This window comes from Hemiscyllium ocellatum, chromosome 12 (genome assembly GCF_020745735.1).
Source record: "Hemiscyllium ocellatum isolate sHemOce1 chromosome 12, sHemOce1.pat.X.cur, whole genome shotgun sequence".
Classification (NCBI taxonomy): Eukaryota; Metazoa; Chordata; class Chondrichthyes; order Orectolobiformes; family Hemiscylliidae; genus Hemiscyllium; species Hemiscyllium ocellatum.
This window is the reverse complement of record NC_083412.1, coordinates 34,932,453-34,953,371: the sequence shown is the minus strand read 5'-3', so window position 1 is coordinate 34,953,371 and position 20,919 is coordinate 34,932,453. Positions and strand designations below refer to the sequence as shown.

The 20,919-nt window shown below is 39.4% G+C and overlaps 1 protein-coding gene across 1 annotated transcript in view; it reads left to right on the top strand.

The window, feature by feature from the left end:
• Window positions 1–20,919, top strand: part of LOC132820725 (glutamate receptor ionotropic, kainate 1) — a 116,433-nt gene that overhangs the window by 65,455 nt on the left and 30,059 nt on the right. The window contains exons 8-11 of the mRNA XM_060832992.1: window positions 1,774–1,887; window positions 2,339–2,542; window positions 8,780–9,003; window positions 18,362–18,480. Of these exons, the coding sequence (XP_060688975.1) occupies window positions 1,774–1,887; window positions 2,339–2,542; window positions 8,780–9,003; window positions 18,362–18,480 (661 nt within the window). The remainder of the gene's footprint in view (window positions 1–1,773; window positions 1,888–2,338; window positions 2,543–8,779; window positions 9,004–18,361; window positions 18,481–20,919) is intronic.

Below are 20,919 nucleotides of genomic sequence, written 5' to 3'. Positions count from 1 at the left end.
TTGCACCAGTTCCCCAGCCACATGTTCAAGTCCATTGTCTCCCTGTTCCTGGCCTCACCAGCCCGAGGAACTGGAAGCAAGCCGGAGATAAGTATCCTGAACGTCCTGCTTTTCAGCCTTCTTCCTAGTTCTCCAAAGTCCCGCTGTAGTATGTTCCTCCTCTTCTTCCCGATATTTATTTGATGTAGTGTAACTGGGTTTTTAATATCAATCTGAGTAATAACTTTAACTGAATAACCAATTCTATCCAAAAGTTATGTTTATGGAATTTTGTTAAATGTCTCCATAATGATTAGCTACTAAATTTTATATGCTGGATTGAGGAAAAATTACTTATTTAAAATTTACTTTTTTTCAGCTTCTATAATTTTAGTTTGTTTTTATTTTATTATTTTATGTGCTTGTCCTAATGCCTGGTTTGCTTTACGTAAATTCCTCATAAATTGACTTGATTATGAATGGTTTCCATTTTCACGTTGCCTGAATCTGAGAATTCTTTAGTGTGTTTGGCTACTTGACAGTTGATGGAATAATTGAGATGAAGTCCAATTTAATAAGATTACACAAGTTGCAGATCGGGAAATTTAATGTTCCCATTAAAAGGTTTGCTTGGCTTCTCAGCTAGGCATCCTTCAATGTTAGGATCACCACTGAGCACAAAATTTACTTATCTTTACTGATCAATGTAAGAGTGCCTTTGACATTTACAGAACACATTGAAAAATAATAAACTGGCACAACAATTGGCCGTCATTTGTTTGATTTCTCCTTTCTGTTCTAAAACAATTGTAAAATAATTTTATTTTAACAAGCTACTTTATTTCTTACAAGCCTTCTCGTGGCTCTCGTTATCCCTACAGTAAAGTATGGCAGAAGGTTTGTTTTGATTTCTGTTTGTGTAGTTTGTATAATTTTTTGTGTTTAGTTTAGTTCTACTGTTTTGCATTCAGTGAAATGTTTATTTCCAAATTTTGAAATAACCTCTAATGCAATGTACCCTGTTTAATCACAGCTCAGAAAGCTATGGCAATTCCTAGGTTATTCTGAAATGATGGAACATATCACTCCAATTTAAAAATAATTCATTGTGTGAAACATATTTGAAGCCTATTTTTATTAGTCTGTTCTGGCTGCCCATTTTATTTAATTTAATGCAATTAATTAAATCAAAGTGTTTTACAACTTTTTCTGTTTATGACAACAAGGTTTTTAGAAAGAAGAGCAGTTATCAGTCCTCCACACCCATGTTTGAATACACATTTACAGATCTCTACCTTCCTACACAATGGAAATACTGTGTAATTGCAGCTTTCCTTTGCAACAATTCTGAAAAGTCAACTGATTCTGACATAATTGATGCAAAGCAAGAGTAACATTCAAAAGAAAGACATTTACCTATATTGCTCACCTATCCGTCGATTATTGTCTTTCCAACATGTGAGAAAGTCCTTTTATTCATTGATCAGTACGTTTTATTGATTCTGACTTGGGGATCTCATGCGAATTAGTCAGCTGTACAACATCAGAACATCACATGCAATTATTGTGAGCTGTGTTAACCATCAAGACTAAGGCTTCAACATTATACATATTTATTTCCTATAAACTTCTACTGAAGCCTAAGCAGATTAAAAACTGGTGAGGATCACTTTGTGAAAAGTGAGTTTGAGTTTTGATTGGTCCATTATGTACTGTCAAGTGTTGAAGTGAAAAAGATTTTGTGATATTCAATACTGAGTTTTATTTGAAGATTATTTGATCCCCTGGTTGTAGATTGGAATCTGGAATTCAAACACAGGACTGAACATGACAGACAGCCTGAAAAACAAGTCTGCCAACATCACTGACTCTTTGGCTAATCGGACTCTTTTAGTCACCACTATTTTGGTAAGTTTGTTGATTTTCTTTTGTGCAAAATTACCTTTACATTATTGTATTGAAACTACAAAAGTGCACATCCACCAACGAATCAATTTTACGAAGAATTATTGTTGACTACTGACCCTTTTATTTAGTTCTTGGAAAAATGCTGTAATCCAGAGTTAATGATAATGTTCTGAATGTCTGTAATGGAGCTTTGGGTTTAAAAAACATTCTAGTCTACTAACTGTAGATGAGAAACATTAATTATCAATCAGTAGCTATTATTGAATCTGATTAATTTAGAGATACAAAACAAAATCTGTTGAGCTGTCGGTTTTCTATATGAATGAGGCTACAAGCTTTAAAACTAATTGCAAGAATAATATAATGGAATAACCTCTGTTAATAAGTCTAATATGTGTTACCAGAGGTTAAAACCTTCTGAAAGAATTCATTTATTTGTTCTATTCCACAGGAAGACCCTTATGTAATGCACAAGAAGTCTGACAAGCCTTTATATGGGAATGACCGTTTTGAAGGTTATTGCCTTGATTTGTTGAAAGAATTATCAAACATTCTGGGTTTCACTTATGAAGTTAGACTCGTAGCTGATGGAAAATATGGGGCACAGAATGAGAAGAGCGAATGGAATGGAATGGTTGGAGAACTCATTGACCATGTAAGTGATAAAAGCATAAGAACATATGAAAAAGGAGCATAAGTAGATGAAATAGGCCTCTCAAACCAGCTCCATTGTTAAATAGGATTCTGGCTAATGTGATGATACTGTGGCTTTAAGAGGTGTATTTTGTCCTTGTTTTAAAGAGGTTGAGACAGAGGTGTAAAGCCATCTGTTCCAACTCAGTGAAGTAAACAGCTTGCAAGACCTCAGGTTTTATTCAAGTTGGAACAGTAAAAGCAGCATGAATAGATGGTGTTAGGCTCCGACAGCACTATGGTTTTAGTTTAACTTTCAGTTGTTGTTGGGGTATTGAAGCTGCTAGACATCTCCTCTCTTCTACAGCAAAAAGCTTGAGTTTTCTCTCCCTCTGCCAGGATTTTCTCTTCATGTTCTTTGCTCCTGGACTGGAGACACATTGAAGGTGAGACAATCTATTTTACTAAATTTGCTTTCACCAAAAGTGTGCTTATCGGATGTTACCATATTGCAATAATTGCTGTTTAGTTGTTACATGATTGATTATTCTGTGAAGTTTTCCTATGGAGTTAAAGTTAAATGGAGTGTCTGCAACTCTCTGCAGCAGAAAATTCCAATTATTCATAATTGTCTGAGTGAAGAAATTTCTGGTTATCTCAATCCTAAGTGTTCAATGCTTTGCTCTGAATCTACATCCCCTTGTTCTAGATTTACCAGCCAAGGGGACACACGCTTTCTGTCCACTCTGTCAAATCCCTTTTTGAATTTTGTATATTTCAATGAGGCCACATTTCATTATTCTAACTCTGTAGAAAGTAAAGTGAATCAGACTGCCTATCATAGAACAACCCTTTCATTCTGGAAACCATTCTAGCGAACCTTTGCCTGTGTCACCCCAGGAAAGTATATACTTCCTTAAACATGGAAAACGAAAACTACGCACAGTTCTCCAGGTGTAGTCTCAACAAAGCTCTACACCACTATGCAAAACTTCCTTGTTCTTGAACTCCATTTCCTCTGCAGCAAAGGCCAAAATACCATTAGCTTTATTGTGCCTACATAACATAGTTCCTTAAACAGGCACATGCAAATCTCTCTGAAATCAACATTTAGCATTTTAATTTTGAAAGGAATAGTTTATTTTAATATTTACTAATGAGTTGAACAACCATGCACTTGCTCACAATATACTCCATCTGACACCTTCTTGCCCAAGCAATCTCTTTGAACTTGTTGTGTCCTCTTCACAGGTGAACTAAATTTGAATCACTGCAAGCTTGGATATATTATTTTTATTAGTCTCTTCATTCAGCTTATTAATACAGATGTTACATAGCTGAGCCTTGAGCCTTTACAGCACTTGACAGGTTGTATGCTACCAACTTGAAAATGCTTTGTTCATCCTGATTCAGTACTTCTTGTTCATTAACTTATCCTCCAGTCATTTTATACTTTACTCTGAACTCCATAAACTCTTAGTTTGCATAATATTCTTTTATTAGGCATTTTATTGATGCTTCTTAGAAAAGTACCAGCAGTCCTTTATCCACCTAATAAGGTCCATCTTCAAAACTTTAATAAATTTAGCTTTTTTCCTTTCTTTTAAACCATGTTGACTTTGATCATATTGTAACATTCTCAATATATTGTTAAGACGTCACTTACAAATAGATTCCTGCATTTACCTGACAACTGATGTAAGACTAAATTGGCTAGTAATTCCATTCTGCTAGGATCAGTGTGGAACATAGGGAATTTCAAAAAATTATAACCAGGATGTCCACTACTTCTTCTACTTCTTTTATAACCTTAGGATGTAGGCCATCAGATCTTAGGGATTTGTCGACTTTAGTCCCTAAAGTTTCTTCAACACATTTTTTCTGTGGTATCTATTTCATTATATTCCTCATACTTATTAGCCCCTTGCTTATTTTTTGTAAGGCCTTCAGTCCTGATGAAGGGTTTTTGCCCGAAACGTTGGTTTTCCTGCTCCTCGGATGCTGCCTGACCTGCTGTGCTTCTCCAGCACCACTCTAATCTAAATTCTGGTTTCCAGCATCTGCAGTCCTCACTTTTGCCTACTTTTTGTTTCTGGCATGTAATTTATGACTTCTACAGTGAAGACAGATAAAATATTTATCTACTGTCTCTGCCATTTCCTTGTGACTTCTCTGGCCTCCCACCAAAATACCATCTATTCTACTTTTGTAAAAGCTCTGATTTCTAATTTCACATTCCATGATTTAAATTTTTATCAACCTGTGTTTGTCTTATAGTGGTTTACAATTTATATTCAACTCTCAGGATTGCTACCAGCCTCTAAAATATTATAAATCTCTTCCTTTAATCTTCTGTTCCTTTCCTTATCAGCCAAAAATAGGTATTTCTTGATGTGTTTTTGTTTTTAATGGAATACAGTTTTTTGAATATATTCGAATTATGTTTTAAAATATTTCTCAGTTTATTTAGCATCATACCTTTTTAGTCTAACCAACCTTGACCAGTTCTCTTGTCATCCCTACATAATTAACTATGTTCAAGTTTAAAATGTCCACTGGGGCTTACGTATATCACTTGCAAACTTATTATGGAATTCAGTTGTTTATGATTGTCTTTCCCCAGAGGATCACATACTTTGAGATTATTAATTAAACTTACCTCAAAAATATTGTTACATTTAGTTGGCTGAAACTGTGTTGCTGGAGTTCCTGAAGAAGGGCTTATGCCCAAAACGTCAAATCTCCTGTTCCTTGGATGCCGCCTGACCTGCTGCGCTTTTCCAGCAACACATTTTCAGCTCTGATCTCCAGCATCTGCAGACCTCACTTTCTCCTCGAACATTTAGTTGGCTACACATTATATTAGGTGGAAGCTTCTCAGGTCCTGAATAGCATGGGCAAGTCATTTGGGAAAATATGGTGAAATTGTCAGGAATGAGATTCTCGATGTTGAGAAAGAAAGTCTGATTCTACCACAAAGTGTTGGACAGCAAGATGAGATCACACCAGGGAGAGGCTAGAGGCCTTTTTGCATTTACATACCATACCTTGTCTTATTGATATACATTTTGCTATACTATCACTTGTCAGAGAGGGATTAGACAGCAACAGTTCTTGACATGAAACACATCTGACTCCTGGACCTTCATACCTGCCATGCTGATTTGTGCCTCTTTACCTGCCTCCAAGGTTCCTCATTTCTTCTATGTCAACCTTTTGCACTTCTTTGCCTGTTCACCATGGAATTTACAATACAGAGCCAATGAAGCCTATGGCGCATAACCTAAAAACTAGGAGGAGAAGAAGGCAATTCAGTCCATTGAGCTGATTTAATACAATCATAGCCGATCTCATTTTGGTCTCAACTCCACTTAGTAATGATGGCCTGTGTGAAAAAAAGCTTTAAAGTAGTCTTTAATTCACAACTTTACATGAAAGAAATTGTTTTTATTCTAGTTTTATAAATATGTCCATCCTCAAGGCCGTTAAAGTATCAATAGCAGAAATTATAAGCATTTGACACTTCTTTATATAGAGTAAATAAACATTTTCACACTGACTAGAATAAATCACAGAAAAGGCTTCCAATCAAGCAATGCTTTTCATGTCAATGTAGCTGTTTCAGCAAAATAATGGATTCTTGATTGTCATTGACTCTTCAATTCCAACTAGTTGGAACTAAATGGTAAATGGTTTCATTTTTCTGCAAGATTCAATTTTTCAAAAAATGTTATCACTGTGCCACATTCATTGTTTTCTAAACATAATTAACTTAAGAACAAATCTAATGAACACTTAGAAATGGTTGCCTAAGTATTACAGTTACAAGTTGGTGTGGAACTCAAATGTAAATGAGAAATTTAATCACATAAGGCCAAAGCCTTATGTACAAAATTTTGTCATCTAGCCCTCTTACTATGTGTATTTTTTATACTCTACACTGAATAAGTCAAAACCCTTTCGATGTGATATCTGTTGGTCAGTTCTACTGTATAGATGATGAAGTGAGAAAACGGTTAGAAACTGAATATTAAGTAGGATTTATGATGAGTTAATTTGGGCCACTTAGTGCTGTTTTTCTGAATCTATTAACTCCCACAACTGGAGCCAGGAAATGTGACCATCCCAACCAAAGTGCACTGCTTTCGTATTGATTAGAGACGAATAGGATTTGTAGTTTAAGCCTTAGTCCATTTGCACATGCTGCTTCAGGTCACACCCAAAAATGGACACTACTGTTAACCCCAGTACAAAAATGGTCACCTATTATTAACCCCAATACAAAAATTGCTAAATTACAAAGTAAAAAGGTAATGTCAAGTGTGCATAATGCCAATTTGTTTGTTTGTAATACATTTCAGAAACTAGAATAACATCATATAAATGTAATTATTATGTCCTGACTTCTGGTCTGAGAGCTAGGCCTAATTTGTAAATTTCAGCAATCTTGCAATACATAGAAAGTGCTGGGAAGCAGCTACTGAGACAGCTCAACAGGACTACCAGCTACACAATCAAGTGCCATGTTTTTAATGGCCTGTTATATGTTTTTGTGATCACAGAAGAAGGATTGATAGTGATAATAAAGGTATGATTTTAACCCTGTTGTCTCTAAGTCCAAAAAGAGCACAGAAAACTTTCTTTTAAAAAGTACCTTGCTCCCAAAAAACGGTACTTTTCTCCTTAAAGTATAATTGAAGAGCAGCAATAGACATTTGATATGAAGACGGTTATATCTGAAAACAAAGGTTTGTTGGATACTTGTTTTGTCTTACTGTGCTATCTTCCAATCAGTCTATTGGCCCAATTACAAACCATTAAAGTCCATTGTCCAATTCCAATAATTTTGTTGCATGCAGATTTTAAGCATTTGTAGTTGAAATTCAAATAATAGTATTCCCTTGCAAGTGATCAAATGCTTTTACATAACTCTTAACAAATTGTTATGTTTTGCATTCAAATCTATTATTCAAAATAACATGCCTTGTGATTTCATTTAGCATCAAGAACACATTGCTAGTTCAGATGAAGATCTTACTTCAATGTCAGTATGTTTCATTAGAAATGTGCCATAAATTTTCTGATGACAAGTTGGCCTTGTAACAGCATGTCATTGGATTTTGTCGCAGTATGCTGATGGTATGTCAGAAACAAGTTTACTTGTTGCCTATTAGTGCACCTAATTAAACAGTGACAACTATGGTACCCTCCCCATAGAGCAAAGACTGAACCAAGATTTTTCTTGTTTGACAAATTGTTATATGTGGCTAAATTTAGTTTAATGTGATAGTGTATGTTGCATTAAAAACTCTTGAATGATTTATAATAAAATTAATTTAATGGTAGCTTTATTTATATTCAGGATTATTAGAAGGACAGAAGTAATTTCTTATTTTGTTTTAATGGAAATATGGTTTCCAGTAACTAAATGAACTTGGACAGCTACATTAATGCCAATTAATTGACAATATATTTTGCCTGTAATCTCACAATCATTAAATTCCAGCTTTAATGAGGATAGCGTTTTGCATCGGGGTTGCAAATGAAGCTATGAAAATATTAATTCATATCATCTTTTATCATGCACTATCCCATCCTGGTTGAAGGCAAAGTCAATGATTAAAAGTGATTAAATGAAAAATAATGGATATATTACTGTCTCATTTCATATCGATTCATTCTGTTGACAAGAATTGTTCATTAGCTGCAGTTTGCAAGTATACAGGAAATTGCTTCTTCTCATTGGATGGATAGTGTGTTTTGCTTAGTTCTCACTGTTACCCATGATTACTGTAGAAATATTTGCGTATTTTTGTTTTTAGCAAATTTCAGTAACAAATTAAGTAAAATCGAGCAATATTAAAATCTCAGAGTACTTCAAACAACAGTGTGGAACTGGACATTATATTGAAGAACACAACCGATTGTAGCCATTTGTTTTGTCCTTGGCAGAAATCTTACTGGAGCATATGGCACTTTTAAAACACTACAAAAAAAATGACTTGCTGAACAGATTGGTTCCTTGAGATCACAGTGGGTCAGGCAGCATTGCTGGAGAGAAAGCAAGATGACTTCATCAGAGCCATCTAAAGTTTGCGATCTCTTCATGGATGTTGCCTGACCCACTGTGATCTCCAGCATTTTTTGTTTTCAGTACAGATTTCAGCATCTGCAATGATTTGCTCCTAGATTTGTTCCTTCCTTCATTCCATTTCTTTGTTATTAGACTTGCCCTGATTGGTTTTCTTCTTTTTTGCAGAAAGCAGATTTAGCAGTTGCCCCTCTCACGATTACCTACGTCCGGGAGAAAGTTATTGACTTCTCAAAACCCTTCATGACTCTGGGAATTAGCATCCTCTATCGGAAGCCCAATGGCACAAACCCAGGGGTTTTCTCTTTTTTGAATCCGTTGTCTCCAGATATTTGGATGTACGTGCTGCTGGCCTGCCTTGGGGTCAGTTGTGTACTTTTTGTTATTGCCAGGTAAGACAGAACAAGTGTGATTGCCAAAGGGAAAGGGTGGAGTACCAGAAACATGACTATAATAATTAAAATTGATTTTCTTTCACAAACGATGTTGTAATGTTATTGATAAAGGAGGTCACTGCACTCTGGCAGTGTATATTCTTGAATGTGTAACATGTTTGGTGTTCAGCTCTTTTTGCTATTGTTTATAGCCTAATTAATAGATCAACTTATTATAGACATTTACAACACGCACATGATAATAATGTAATACATTCTCTACTGATTAACAGCAATTGGGTTTTTGTTTTAATGTTTTATGATTGTGCTGCGCTTTACATTTAGAAATCAGGAGAGTTTTGTGTCAATGTTCAGTTGACACCATTGCACATTTTATTAAGTACTCACTCAGGCAAGTGAAATTTATTGCAAATCTAGGAAATAGTGTGTTGGGTAATGGTGCTGTAGCTGAACTGCAATGTTCTTATAACATATGCATGCTCTTTGTTTCTCTTTCAGCTTAACTGGTGTAATATTGCTCAGAACTGATTTTGTCAATCACACCTTTACATCTGCAAAATGCTGATATTCACTTTCCTCAACACCAGAATCTGAGATTGAGATCAGAGATGCAGCAAGTGGGGCAATTGCTGCTTAGTTAATATTTTGATAATTTAACACAGGTTTTGTGTATGTGAGATAGAAAAACATTAGTTATGGTGTCGTCAGTCTGCTGACAGTGTACTTAGGGAGTCTTTCTTGTTTTCCCCAGAAGTGTTTGTCAGTTACTTGAAAAAATAAACTTTAATTGATGACTTATGCCTGTCGATTTGTGTGAATTAAGATAATATGGTATCCAGGCAATTAAGTATTTCTGTGTGTGTATAGTTAAGTTTTAATGAAGGATTGATAATTAAGGATAATGACAAATTATTTTAATTCTGCTTCTGTGTGAGTTAAAGTACTGCAAGATGGAGGCCTGAGGAGCATGTGGTGAACCGGAGCTGCCAGGTATCCAACCTGACTTTCATGTTCAGAACTGTCACCATCTAATTTCTGTCTGCCATGTGGAAAATAGGAAATATAAAGCAAGTGTGATCAAGTACTAATAAGATGTAGATGCAAGCATATAGGCCCCTCACCACTCACTAGCGAGATTCTCAGCTTGTCATTAAAACCTCGGTGCAGAATCTATTTCCATGATGTTCAGGAATCTAATTTTTGTGATCTCACCATATTTTCCCTACCATCACCATTGCCCATGTCATTCAGGAACTGGGAAGATTCAGCCCAAAAACTAGATGGTGTAGCATTGTGGTGTAACAAACAGAGAGGCTGCTTAGTTACTGCTCTTTCCTCAGTTCATCTTACTTGGACCATTTTTGTGCAGGAACTACAGTTGACCTTAAATGTTGTAGGCAGAACAAAGGGAAATATCCCAGTTTTCTGCTGACCGCCATTCAGAAGTCTCTACAGAATGCAGGATTATGAGAAACAAAAAGGATTGGTCTCCATTGCAGCATGATCACCACATTTAAATCCTGCCAGCATTCATTCTCTATGGACACCTATAAGAAAAAAAATACATTAGTCTTCCTACTGAATATCTTGCACAAGAACAGAGATATAGAATACTTTGTTCCTTGGGGAGGGAAGGTAAATTACCTACACTCAACCCATGCACAAATGCAGCACGTGGAATTTTTTGAGCTTAATGAAGTCACTGTTAATTAATTCTGAAAACGTATGAAGCTGTCTCAAATATATACCATCAAAATGCCATTGCAGTATCAAAAAGGCTTCTCAATCTTTTTAGAATTATACCTTTACTGCATTACACACATTGAGGAGAAAGTGAGGACTGCAGATGCTGGAGATCAGAGCTGAAAATGTGTTGCTGGAAAAGCGCAGCAGGTCAGGCAGCATCCAAGGAGCAGGAGAATCGACATTTCGGGCATGAGCCCTTCTTCAGGAATGAGGAAAGTGTGTCCAGCAGGCTAAGATAAAAGGTAGGGGGAGCGACTTGGGGGAGGGGTGTTGGAAATGCAATAGGTGGAAGGAGGTCAAGGTGAAGGTGATAGGCCGGAGTGGGGGTGGGGGCAGAGGTCAGGAAGAAGATTGCAGGTTAGGAAGGCAGTGCTGAGTTCAAGGGATTTGACTGAGACAAAGTGGGGGGAGGGGAAATGAGGAAACTGGAGAAATCTGAGTTCATCCCTTGTGGTTGGAGGGTTCCTAGGCGTAAGATGAGGCGCTCTTCCTCCAGCCGTCATGTTGCTATGGTCTGGCGATGGAGGAATCCAAGGACCTGCACGTCCTTGGTGGAGTGGGAGGGGGGGTTGAGCCATGGGGTGGTTGGGTTGGTTGGTCCGGGTGTCCCAGAGGTGTTCTCTGAAACGTTCCGCAGGAAGGCGGCCTGTCTCCCCAATGTAGAGGAGGCCACATCGGGTGCAGCGGATGCAGTAAATGATGTGTGTGTGAAGGTGCAGGTGAAGTTGTGGTGGATATGGAAGGATCCCTTGGGGTTTTGGAGGGAAGTAAGGGGGGAGGTGTGGGCGCAAGTTTTGCATTTCTTGCGGTTGCAGGGGAAGGTGCCGGGAGTGGAGGTTGGGTTGGTGGGGGGTATGGACCTGACAAGGGAGTCATGGAGGGAGTGGTCTTTTCGGAACGCTGATAGGGGAGGGGAGGGAAATATATTTCTGGTGGTGGAGTCCGTTTAGAGGTGGCGGAAATGACGACAGATGATACGATGTATATGGAGGTTGGTGGGGTGGTAGGTGAGGACCAGTGGGAACTCCACTGGTCCTCACCTACCACCCCACCAACCTCCATATACATCGTATCATCCGTCGTCATTTCCGCTACCTCCAAACGAAACCCACCACCAGAGATATATTTCCCTCCCTTCCCCTATCAGCGTTTCCCCATAGCAACATGACGTCTGAAGGAAGAGCGCCTCATCTTCCGCCTAGGAACCCTTCAACCACAAGGGATGAACTCAGATTTCTCCAGTTTCCTCATTTCCCCTCCCCCCACCTTGTCTCAGTCCCAACCCTTGAACTCAGCACCACCCTCCTAACCTGCAATCTTCTTCCTGACCTCTCTGCCCCCACCCCTACTCCGGCCTATCACCCTCACCTTAACCTCCTTCTACCTATTGCATTTCCAATGCCCCTCCCCCAAGTCCCTCCTCCCTACCTTTTATCTTAGCCTGCTGGACACACTTTCCTCATTCCTGAAGAAGGGCTCATGCCCAAAATGTCGATTCTCCTGCTCCTTGGATGCTGCCTGACCTGCTGCGCTTTTCTAGCAACACATTTTCTGCATTACACAAATTGAAAGGGATGAATAATTAAATGCATTTCAACTCTGTATGGCCAAAAATAACCTGTTGTGCTTTCAGTGTGTACCTATACAGTCATAACTAAGAATAGATTAAGGGTCAACTCTAGGTCACACAGATTGTACTGAACTAGACTCTATTCCATATCCAAAGATGAACTTTGTACTTGTTCTACTTGCACATTCTGTGTAGAGTCACAGCTAAAAGACATATTTATTTGGTTTCAATTTGGTTTCTTCATGAATGAGCTGTTGGTTGTCAAATCCACATCATAACAGGTTACAATTTTATAATTTGGAGATGCCGGTGTTGGACCTGATGAAGGAACGTCGCTCCGAAAGCTAGTGTGCTTCCAATTAAACCTGTTGGACTATATAACCTGGTGTCGTGTGATTTTTAACTTTGTACAATTTTATAGTTTACTATTCCACTGGAAATAGTGAAATCCCATGCAGTTCAGCATTTGAAATTCTCTAAAGATGTAATATATATCGGGGACCTATATATATATGTGTATCTACCCTGACTGGTAGATATTGATCCATGGGCCAGTTCTGTCAGTGAGTTTGACAAATAAGCTAATTTGCAGAGGTTTGCTTTTGCCATTGTTAGTGATCTGCTTTTCTACAATGGTCAGAAAGTTGAAGCTAGACAAAGGAATGCCTTTATTTAGCATTGTCTCAGCAGCCACAGCCTATGACAATAATGCGTATCAATGATTTGGGGAGTTTTTGATTACACATTCGCAAAACTTTTTTAAAACAGGCAGAAAGTCAGAACACTAGATTGCATGTATAGTGGTCTGATTGCCTTCATCCAGAGCTTATACAATCTTTCAAGATAAATTTAAATTGAAAAGTAATCACTACCCCAGTGTTAGGTAAGAGTAAGACTTGGTTGTAATTATCTTGGGCAACAGAATTTTTTAAAAACTTGAATCAGTGATGATTACAGAAGTAGACAGCAATATTAACTTCTATAGTATGTAGATTTTCAATGCAACAAGTACCAATTGGCACCCAAAACTATTCTAAGTAACTCACTGATTAACAGATCTGACTCCTGCTGAAATGGTACAAATGTTTGGACTTTCCAGAGCAGTTTAGACAAGAAGAAGTGGAGTGGCAGGACAGTAGAACTAAATTTCAACTTTGAGCATTCTCTTCAAGCCAATTGTTTCCAGCATTTCTTGGTGTCCTGCTGATCAGGAGAGAATGAGCAGAGGAGACATTGGACCAGCAGCTAGACTATAATAGTGAAGGAAGGGAAAAAGTGATCTCAGCAGTTGGTCATAGTCCAAATGCATTTCAAGAGGGAAACATAGTGAGGAATGCAGATGCTGGAGATCAGAGTCGAGAGGGTGGTGCTGGAAAAGCACAGTAGGTCAGGCAGCATCCAAGGAGCAGGAGAATTGATGTTTCAGATATAAGCCCTTCATCAGGAGTGAGGCTTGTAGTAGGCCGGGGGGGGTGGAGAGATTAATGGGAGGGGGACATGGGGCTGGGGAAGTTAGCTGAGAATGCAATAAATAGATGAAGTTGAGTGGGAAGGTGATAGGTCGGAGAGGAGGGTGGAGCTGATAGATGGGAAAGATGATGGACAAGTCTAGAAGATGGTGCCAAGTTGGAGGCTTGGGACTGGGATAAAGTGGGGGTGGGGAAAATGAGGGAAACTGGTGAAATCCACATTAATCCTGTGTGGTTGCAGGGTCCCAAGGCGGAAGATGAGGTGTTCTGCCTCCAGGCTTTGGGTGGTAAGGGTTTGGCGACGGAGGAAGCCCTGGACCTGCATGTCCTTGGCGGAGTGGGAGGGGGAGTTGAAATATTCAGCTACGTGACGGTGGGGTTGGTTGGTGCGGGTGTCCCAGAGGTATTCTCTGAAATGTTCTGCAAGTTGGTGTCCTGTCCTCTCGATGTAGAGGAGACCACATCAGGTGTAATGTATACAGTAGATGACATGAGTGGAGGTACAGGTACAGATACAATTTCTGTTGGATGTGGAAGGCTCTTTTGAAGCCTTGGACAGAGATGAGGGGGGGGGGAGGTGTGGGCACAGGTTTTGCACTTCCTGGGCTGGCCAGGAGTGGGGTAAGGGTTGGTGGTGGGTGGGGGGAGTGGATCTGACAAGGGAGGCATGGAGGTAATGGTCTCTCTGAAACACTGATAGGGAGGGGGAGGGAAATATATCCCTAGTGGTAGGGTCTGTTTATTCACAGGATAATCAATTCCACCATAGAATATCCCAGATGGCCTCCTTCTTGAAAGACCGCAGTCACCAAACCAGTAAACAAGACTGTGGTGGTCTGGTACACTGACCTCTGCACCGCCAGACACCAATCCGCAGACACACCCTCTTTCTCCCCCCTCGACCACGACCTCACCTCCCATCACCAAACTATCATCTCCCAGATCATCCACAACCTCATCACCTCTGGGGATTTCCCCCCCACAGCCTCCAACCTCACTGTCCGCGAACTCCACACCGCTGGATTCTATGTACTACTGAAGATTCACAAACCTGACTGCCCCAGTTGACCCGTTGTCTCGGGCTGCTCCTGTCTCACTGTACTCATCTCTGCATATCTTGACACTGTCCTGTTCCCCCTTAGTCCAGGATCACCCCACCTATGTTCAGGACACCACCCACACCCTTCACCACCTCCAAGACTTTTATTTCCCTGGCCCCCTACGCCTTATCTTCAGCATGGACATCCAGTCCCTGTCCACATCTATCCGCCATGACAAAGGCCTTCAAGCTCTCCATTTCTTGCTCTCACGCCATCCCACTAGTACCCTTCCGCTGACACCCTCATCCATCTGGCTAAACTGGTTCTCACCCTGAACAGCAACTCCTTCCAATCCTCCCATTTCCTCCAAACCAAATGGATGGTCCAAAGCTATGCCTGCCTCTTTGTCAGGTACATGAAACAGTCTATCTTCCGCAGCCACACTGGCACCAACCCCACCTTTTCCTCCACTACATCGATGACTGTATCAGCGCTGCCTCATGCTCCCCCAAGGAGGTTGAACAGTTCATCAACTTCATAACACCCTGACTTCAGATTCACCTGGACCTCCTTCCTCTTCCTGGACCTCTCCATCTCCATCTCCATCTCCAGCTACCAACTAACCATGGATACCACCGACTCCCACAGATACCTAGACGACACCTCTTCTCACGCTGCCTCCTGTAAAAACACCATCCCTTACTCTCAATTCCTCCGCCTCTGCTGCATCTGTTCCCAGGATGACCAAAGAACAAAGAAAATTTACAGCCCAGGAACAAGCCCTTCAGCACTCTAAGCCTGAGCCGATCCAAATCCACTGTCTAAACTTATTGCCCAATACCTAAGCATCTGTATCCCTCTGCTCCCCACCTACTCATGCATCTGTCCAGACGTACCTTAAATGAATCTATCATGCCTGCCTCTACTACCTCTGCTGGCAACGCGTTCCAAGCACCTACCACTCTCTGTGTAAAGTACTTGCCGTGTGTATCTCCCTTCAATTTTTCATCCTCTCACCTTGAACATGTGACCTCTTGTTATTGAATCCCTCACCCTGGGAAAAAAAGCTTATCTCTATCTATACCCTTCGTGATTTTATAGACCTCAATCAAGTCCCCCCTCAATCTCCTTTTTTCTCATGAAAACAATCCAAACCTACTCAACCTCTCTTCATAGCTAGCACCTTCCATACCCGGCAACATCCTCGTAAACCTTCTCTGCACGGTCTCCAAAGCGTCCACATTCTTTTGGTAATGTGGCGATCAGAATTGTACACACTATTTTAAATGCAGCCGAACCAAAGCCTTGTACAATTTTAATATGACTTGCCAGCTCTTATACTCAATACCCCGTCCGATGAAAGCAAGTATACCATATGCCTCTTTGACCACTCTATCCACCAGAGAGCTTGCCCTCTGACTAACTCTACATTTCCCATGGTAATCCATCTAACTCACATATCTCTGGACACTATTGGCAATTTAGCATGACCAATCCACCTAAGTTGTACATCTTTGAATGTGGGAGGAAACCAGAGAACCTGCAGAAAAGTCACACAGACATGGGGAGAATGTGCAAAGTCCCCACAGCCCAAGGCTGGAATTGAACCCAGGTCCTTGGTGCTGTGAGGCAGCAATGCCAACCACTGGGCCACCATGCTGCCCTATTATTGCTGTCATCTTCAATGGATTCAGCCCACCACTGATCATAGCTACTCCAGTGATGGTGAGCATCACTTTCTCAATGGGTGTAAGAATTTGCAGCCAATTCCTCTCCAGCTAGATGTTGCCTTCTTTGGTTATCGGCCACCTTGTTCAGTAAGAGTTAAGGAACTGTATTTCATATAATTGTATGAATTGTGTGTGGTGTGGTAAAATTTGGTGACTATGGCTGCTATAGTTCAGTTTCAAGTGATCTGTATGTGTGAGGCTTTATGTGTGAGGGTGAGGTGAAGCTATGAAAGTTAGAAATGAGTCATGGTTGGCAGGTGAATAAGGAGGTGGTACACTGTGTGAGGACACTGATGCAGTTGTTCGGGCATGTCATTTTTAAAGGTGCATTTCCTGACCATAACTACCCATGTAAGGTTACTGAACTTTGTGTATGACTGTAACCAGGTCCTCAGGGTTTGACTTCTGCCATTGATCGTCAAGACTATTTGATCCACTTTCCTTCACAGTGTTTGACTGGTGGATCTCCTGATCCCTTCTGCATAAATAACTTAACTCCTCCTCGTCTTCTCCACTAAGACTTCCCTCCTTTCCAACACTAAAAAATCTTGGTGCACGACTTTACTTCTGGGGTCAATACCCCGATGGGATCAAATTCAGGGGTGTAACCATTGGGTGGCAGAATATTGGCAGGATTTGCCAATTAATTTGTCAGAGGGCAAGCTCTCTGTTGAAGCTGGATGGTTTAAAAGCAGCTTGGTTGAGCAGTGGAGAAGCTTCAGCCTGCCATTGCAGGTAAAGGGGAAAGACAGGAAGTACCCTCTCAGCACCTCCAATAAAAATGATGACAAAAAAAGAAATTGCCATGGCTTTAGGACTACCACTGTGGAGGGTGGGTGGGGTGGTGGTGTTGGTGGTGGGGGGGTTGCGATGTTGGTGATCCTTCAAAATGATTCTGAAGTCTCAGCCCCTGGTCTAGGAGACCATCCCTGTAATCTGCCGGGCTTTGGAAATCTGTAACACATCCACTGGCAACATTTAGCCTCTCATCAGCAGTGTTAACTAAACTCTTAGTTCAGTTAACAAGTGTGCTCTTGCAAGGCAGGTAGCTGTTTTATGCCCAACCTGACTTCCCTGTAAATGCGCCAGATTCAGAACCCTGATGGGGAGCTGGGCACACGGGCCAGAATCAGGAAGCTCTGTGTCTGCCGTTTGCGTGCCAGCCCACACATCTGCGCCCGACCTTGTCCACAGAAACCATTTTCTGGCACTCCACAAATCTTTGTATACTGCCTGCATCAGACAGAAGTAGCATGAATTTAGCATAGTTTCTGAGCCTAGTTATCATCTGTGGCCTTTCTTATGTAACTGCATTGTCAGGAGATATGATTCCTTACAATATCCTGTGTATTTTCTGACTGTAAATTTCAACAAGTACTTTGAATCTTAAAACAGTGCAACCTTTATCATAATGGTTGTACTGCAATCTCAAGCAGCTTTTGCAGAATACAAATATCTGGGGGTGAAAACTGATGAGAATATTTCCTGACCTCTATTCTAACATAAAAGGTGTTAAGCATTCCACCACAGCTGCACAATAAATACAACTCTAACTTTGTCCTTGTTGTAATAATGTCTCACCTATTTGCTACTCAGCTCAATCATTTCTTGAGGTATGGCTTATGCCCGAAACGTCGAATTTCCTATTCCTTGGATGCTGCCTAACCTGCTGTGCTTTAACCAGCAACACATTTTCAACATCAATCATTTCTTGAGTTGTTTTTAAGCATTATTGCATATTTGATGTGTTTGCTGTGTATTCATCTCCTATTTACAAACTGTTTATATTAATTACCACAGGTTTACACCCTACGAGTGGTACAATCCTCACCCTTGCAATCCTGACTCAGATGTGGTGGAAAACAATTTTACTTTGCTTAATAGTTTCTGGTTCGGAGTTGGAGCTCTCATGCAACAAGGTACATAGGTCACATATCTTTTCTACACATATCCCACAGTTAGCTGGGGACCTTTGTGTGTGGTAAGCTCCATCCTCAGCAACTATGCTCAATGCTGTAAAACCTGATAGACCACAAAAAGAGTATAAATAAATAGTACTGGGCAAATCAAGCAAAAGTACGTCAAAAATACATCAAACAAGCAAAAATAATAACAGATTTTTAGCTGAGGAAAAGTTGGATTGAATGCTAAAATTACAAGTAGAAGATGCAAAGAGACAGTAAAAAAATTAAAGAGCCTTTAAGTAATTCTGAAAGATGGTGGGGTCAAATTTCATTTGTTACAGAAATTTTTAAGTACACCAATGACTGGTAATACAACTCGAGCAATGTGGTGTTGTGAATTTAGTTTAAATAAATACTAGCCAGATGTATGATTTATGAAACAGAAAAACTTTAGATGTTTCGATATTGGTTTTAATGAAGTAAATACTCTCCAATTAAATTCTTCCCAAAATTTTATATTTTAATTAACATTCATCTGAAAACTTCCATGGATATTACAGTGTTACAACACGTTATACACATACAGTAGCAGTAACCAAGTGGTTATTTTACAATTAATAGAATATGTGCAGTGATCTCAAACCTGCTTTAATTTTAGATTCTTCATAATCATCGTGGGGAATCCCGTGGGAATCTTGCACTGGAGATCCGGTGTTCACACAACTTTTAGCAAATTTTCATGGTTCTTTCTCCCAATTGTCTGTAATATTGTTGAAGAAATTCCAGAGGCAATTCACCATTTTACAGTTAAACTCTGTGAATCAAAACAACAATACTTAGCTTAGTTAAGATATATCACTCCAGAAAGTAAAGTGAAATTCATTCAGCACCAATCATTTTTATCTTGTTTCTTTTTAAAATATAATCATTTGGTGAAAGAGAAGGATTGCAATACTTTGGGCATCACCCTTTCATACGAACTCCAATATCAAATACATTCAGAATTTGTAAGTGAAAATGGATGCACAAGAATTAAAGTAAATACATAGTGTAAAACAGCAAGTTAGAACAACAGAAAAAGTAATAAATGTAACAATCTTTTGGGATTTGTACTTTACTGAAAATATCAACAGTATATGTTAGCGAAATTTGGCAGAAAAATGTTATCTGTGATTCTCGTTTTGCTTTAATGTTTTCTTGCAACAAGAATATATTAGCAAAGATGATTCAGAAGTAACTACATTTAAATATAGTTTAAAACTCCATCAAACAATATTTCTTCAGCCATAACTAAGTCTCACTGGGACAAACAGCAGATTATAGTTTGAGCACTTTTTTTTGGATTTGTTCAAGCTAAATTAGGGTATTACCATCAGGTTTTACAGTATATAGCATCTGTGTGAATGTGATGGTTGCATGTGTATGACTGTTGATGAAAGCTGGTTTCTCTTTTCAAAACAGTGGTGGCTGGCTGGCAAAATGAATGTATTGAAGCCATACATGTCAAACACGTTGGAGTTTACCATCATCCACAGCAAACTGTGGGATGTCGTGCCTGATTGTTGCCACTACCTTGGATACATGACAGTCAGCCCCAACCAGGCTCTGCTTATCTTTTTAAAGAGATTCTTAAACAAATGCTTGCATATAAAACTCTTGTGGTACCTAAGTGCACCATGCTTTGCTCCCACTAATAGCTTCAAAACAAGTCAAATCTTCTGTATGGGAAGTCTGTAATCTTTGCGATAGAGCAAATGTTTGATTTTTTTTCTTGTGATGATCAGAGTTTCTCTTTCCTACAGACATTGAGCAAAGTCTGGATCAGGATTGGCTGTCATGTCTGCCAAAAGGCACTAGTCTGGATCAGGATTGGCTGTCATGTCTGCCAAAAGGCACTAGAAAGAGTAATCAGCAAGTATGATCTCCAAGTAGGTCCTCCCCTTCTTAAATTTTAAACTTGCTGACTCACCAGCATTTAGACACACCAACAAATTATCAACTGGAAATGAATAATATAAAAATTAGATTAAAAACAAATATAGTTGGTGGAAATAAAAGAATTTCAATTTGGAATCAAAAAGGCAACATTTGCGAAAATCGAGACATATGCTACATCTTTAAAGCTTCTACGCATGATCCCTAAGGCTAGAGGAGTGATTGATTTTTAAAAACAGTTCAGCTTGTTGATTTAAACAAAATAATGACCATAAAAACTTGAAGTACCTTTTAAAATTTAATAGTTTCCTTTCAGCTATTTTGAATTAATAGGTATTGGTGCTATGCAATTCCCTATCACTGAATCATAAGTTTTAATGCCGTAGAAAATCTTTTGCCTCTGCATCTGAATGTCTGTACTTTCCAAACTTTCTTTCCCCTTGCCAGCCAATGTAATTTATTTAATAGTCCAGATTAAAATTAATATTAAACTATCTTACACCTATGCATTATACATCC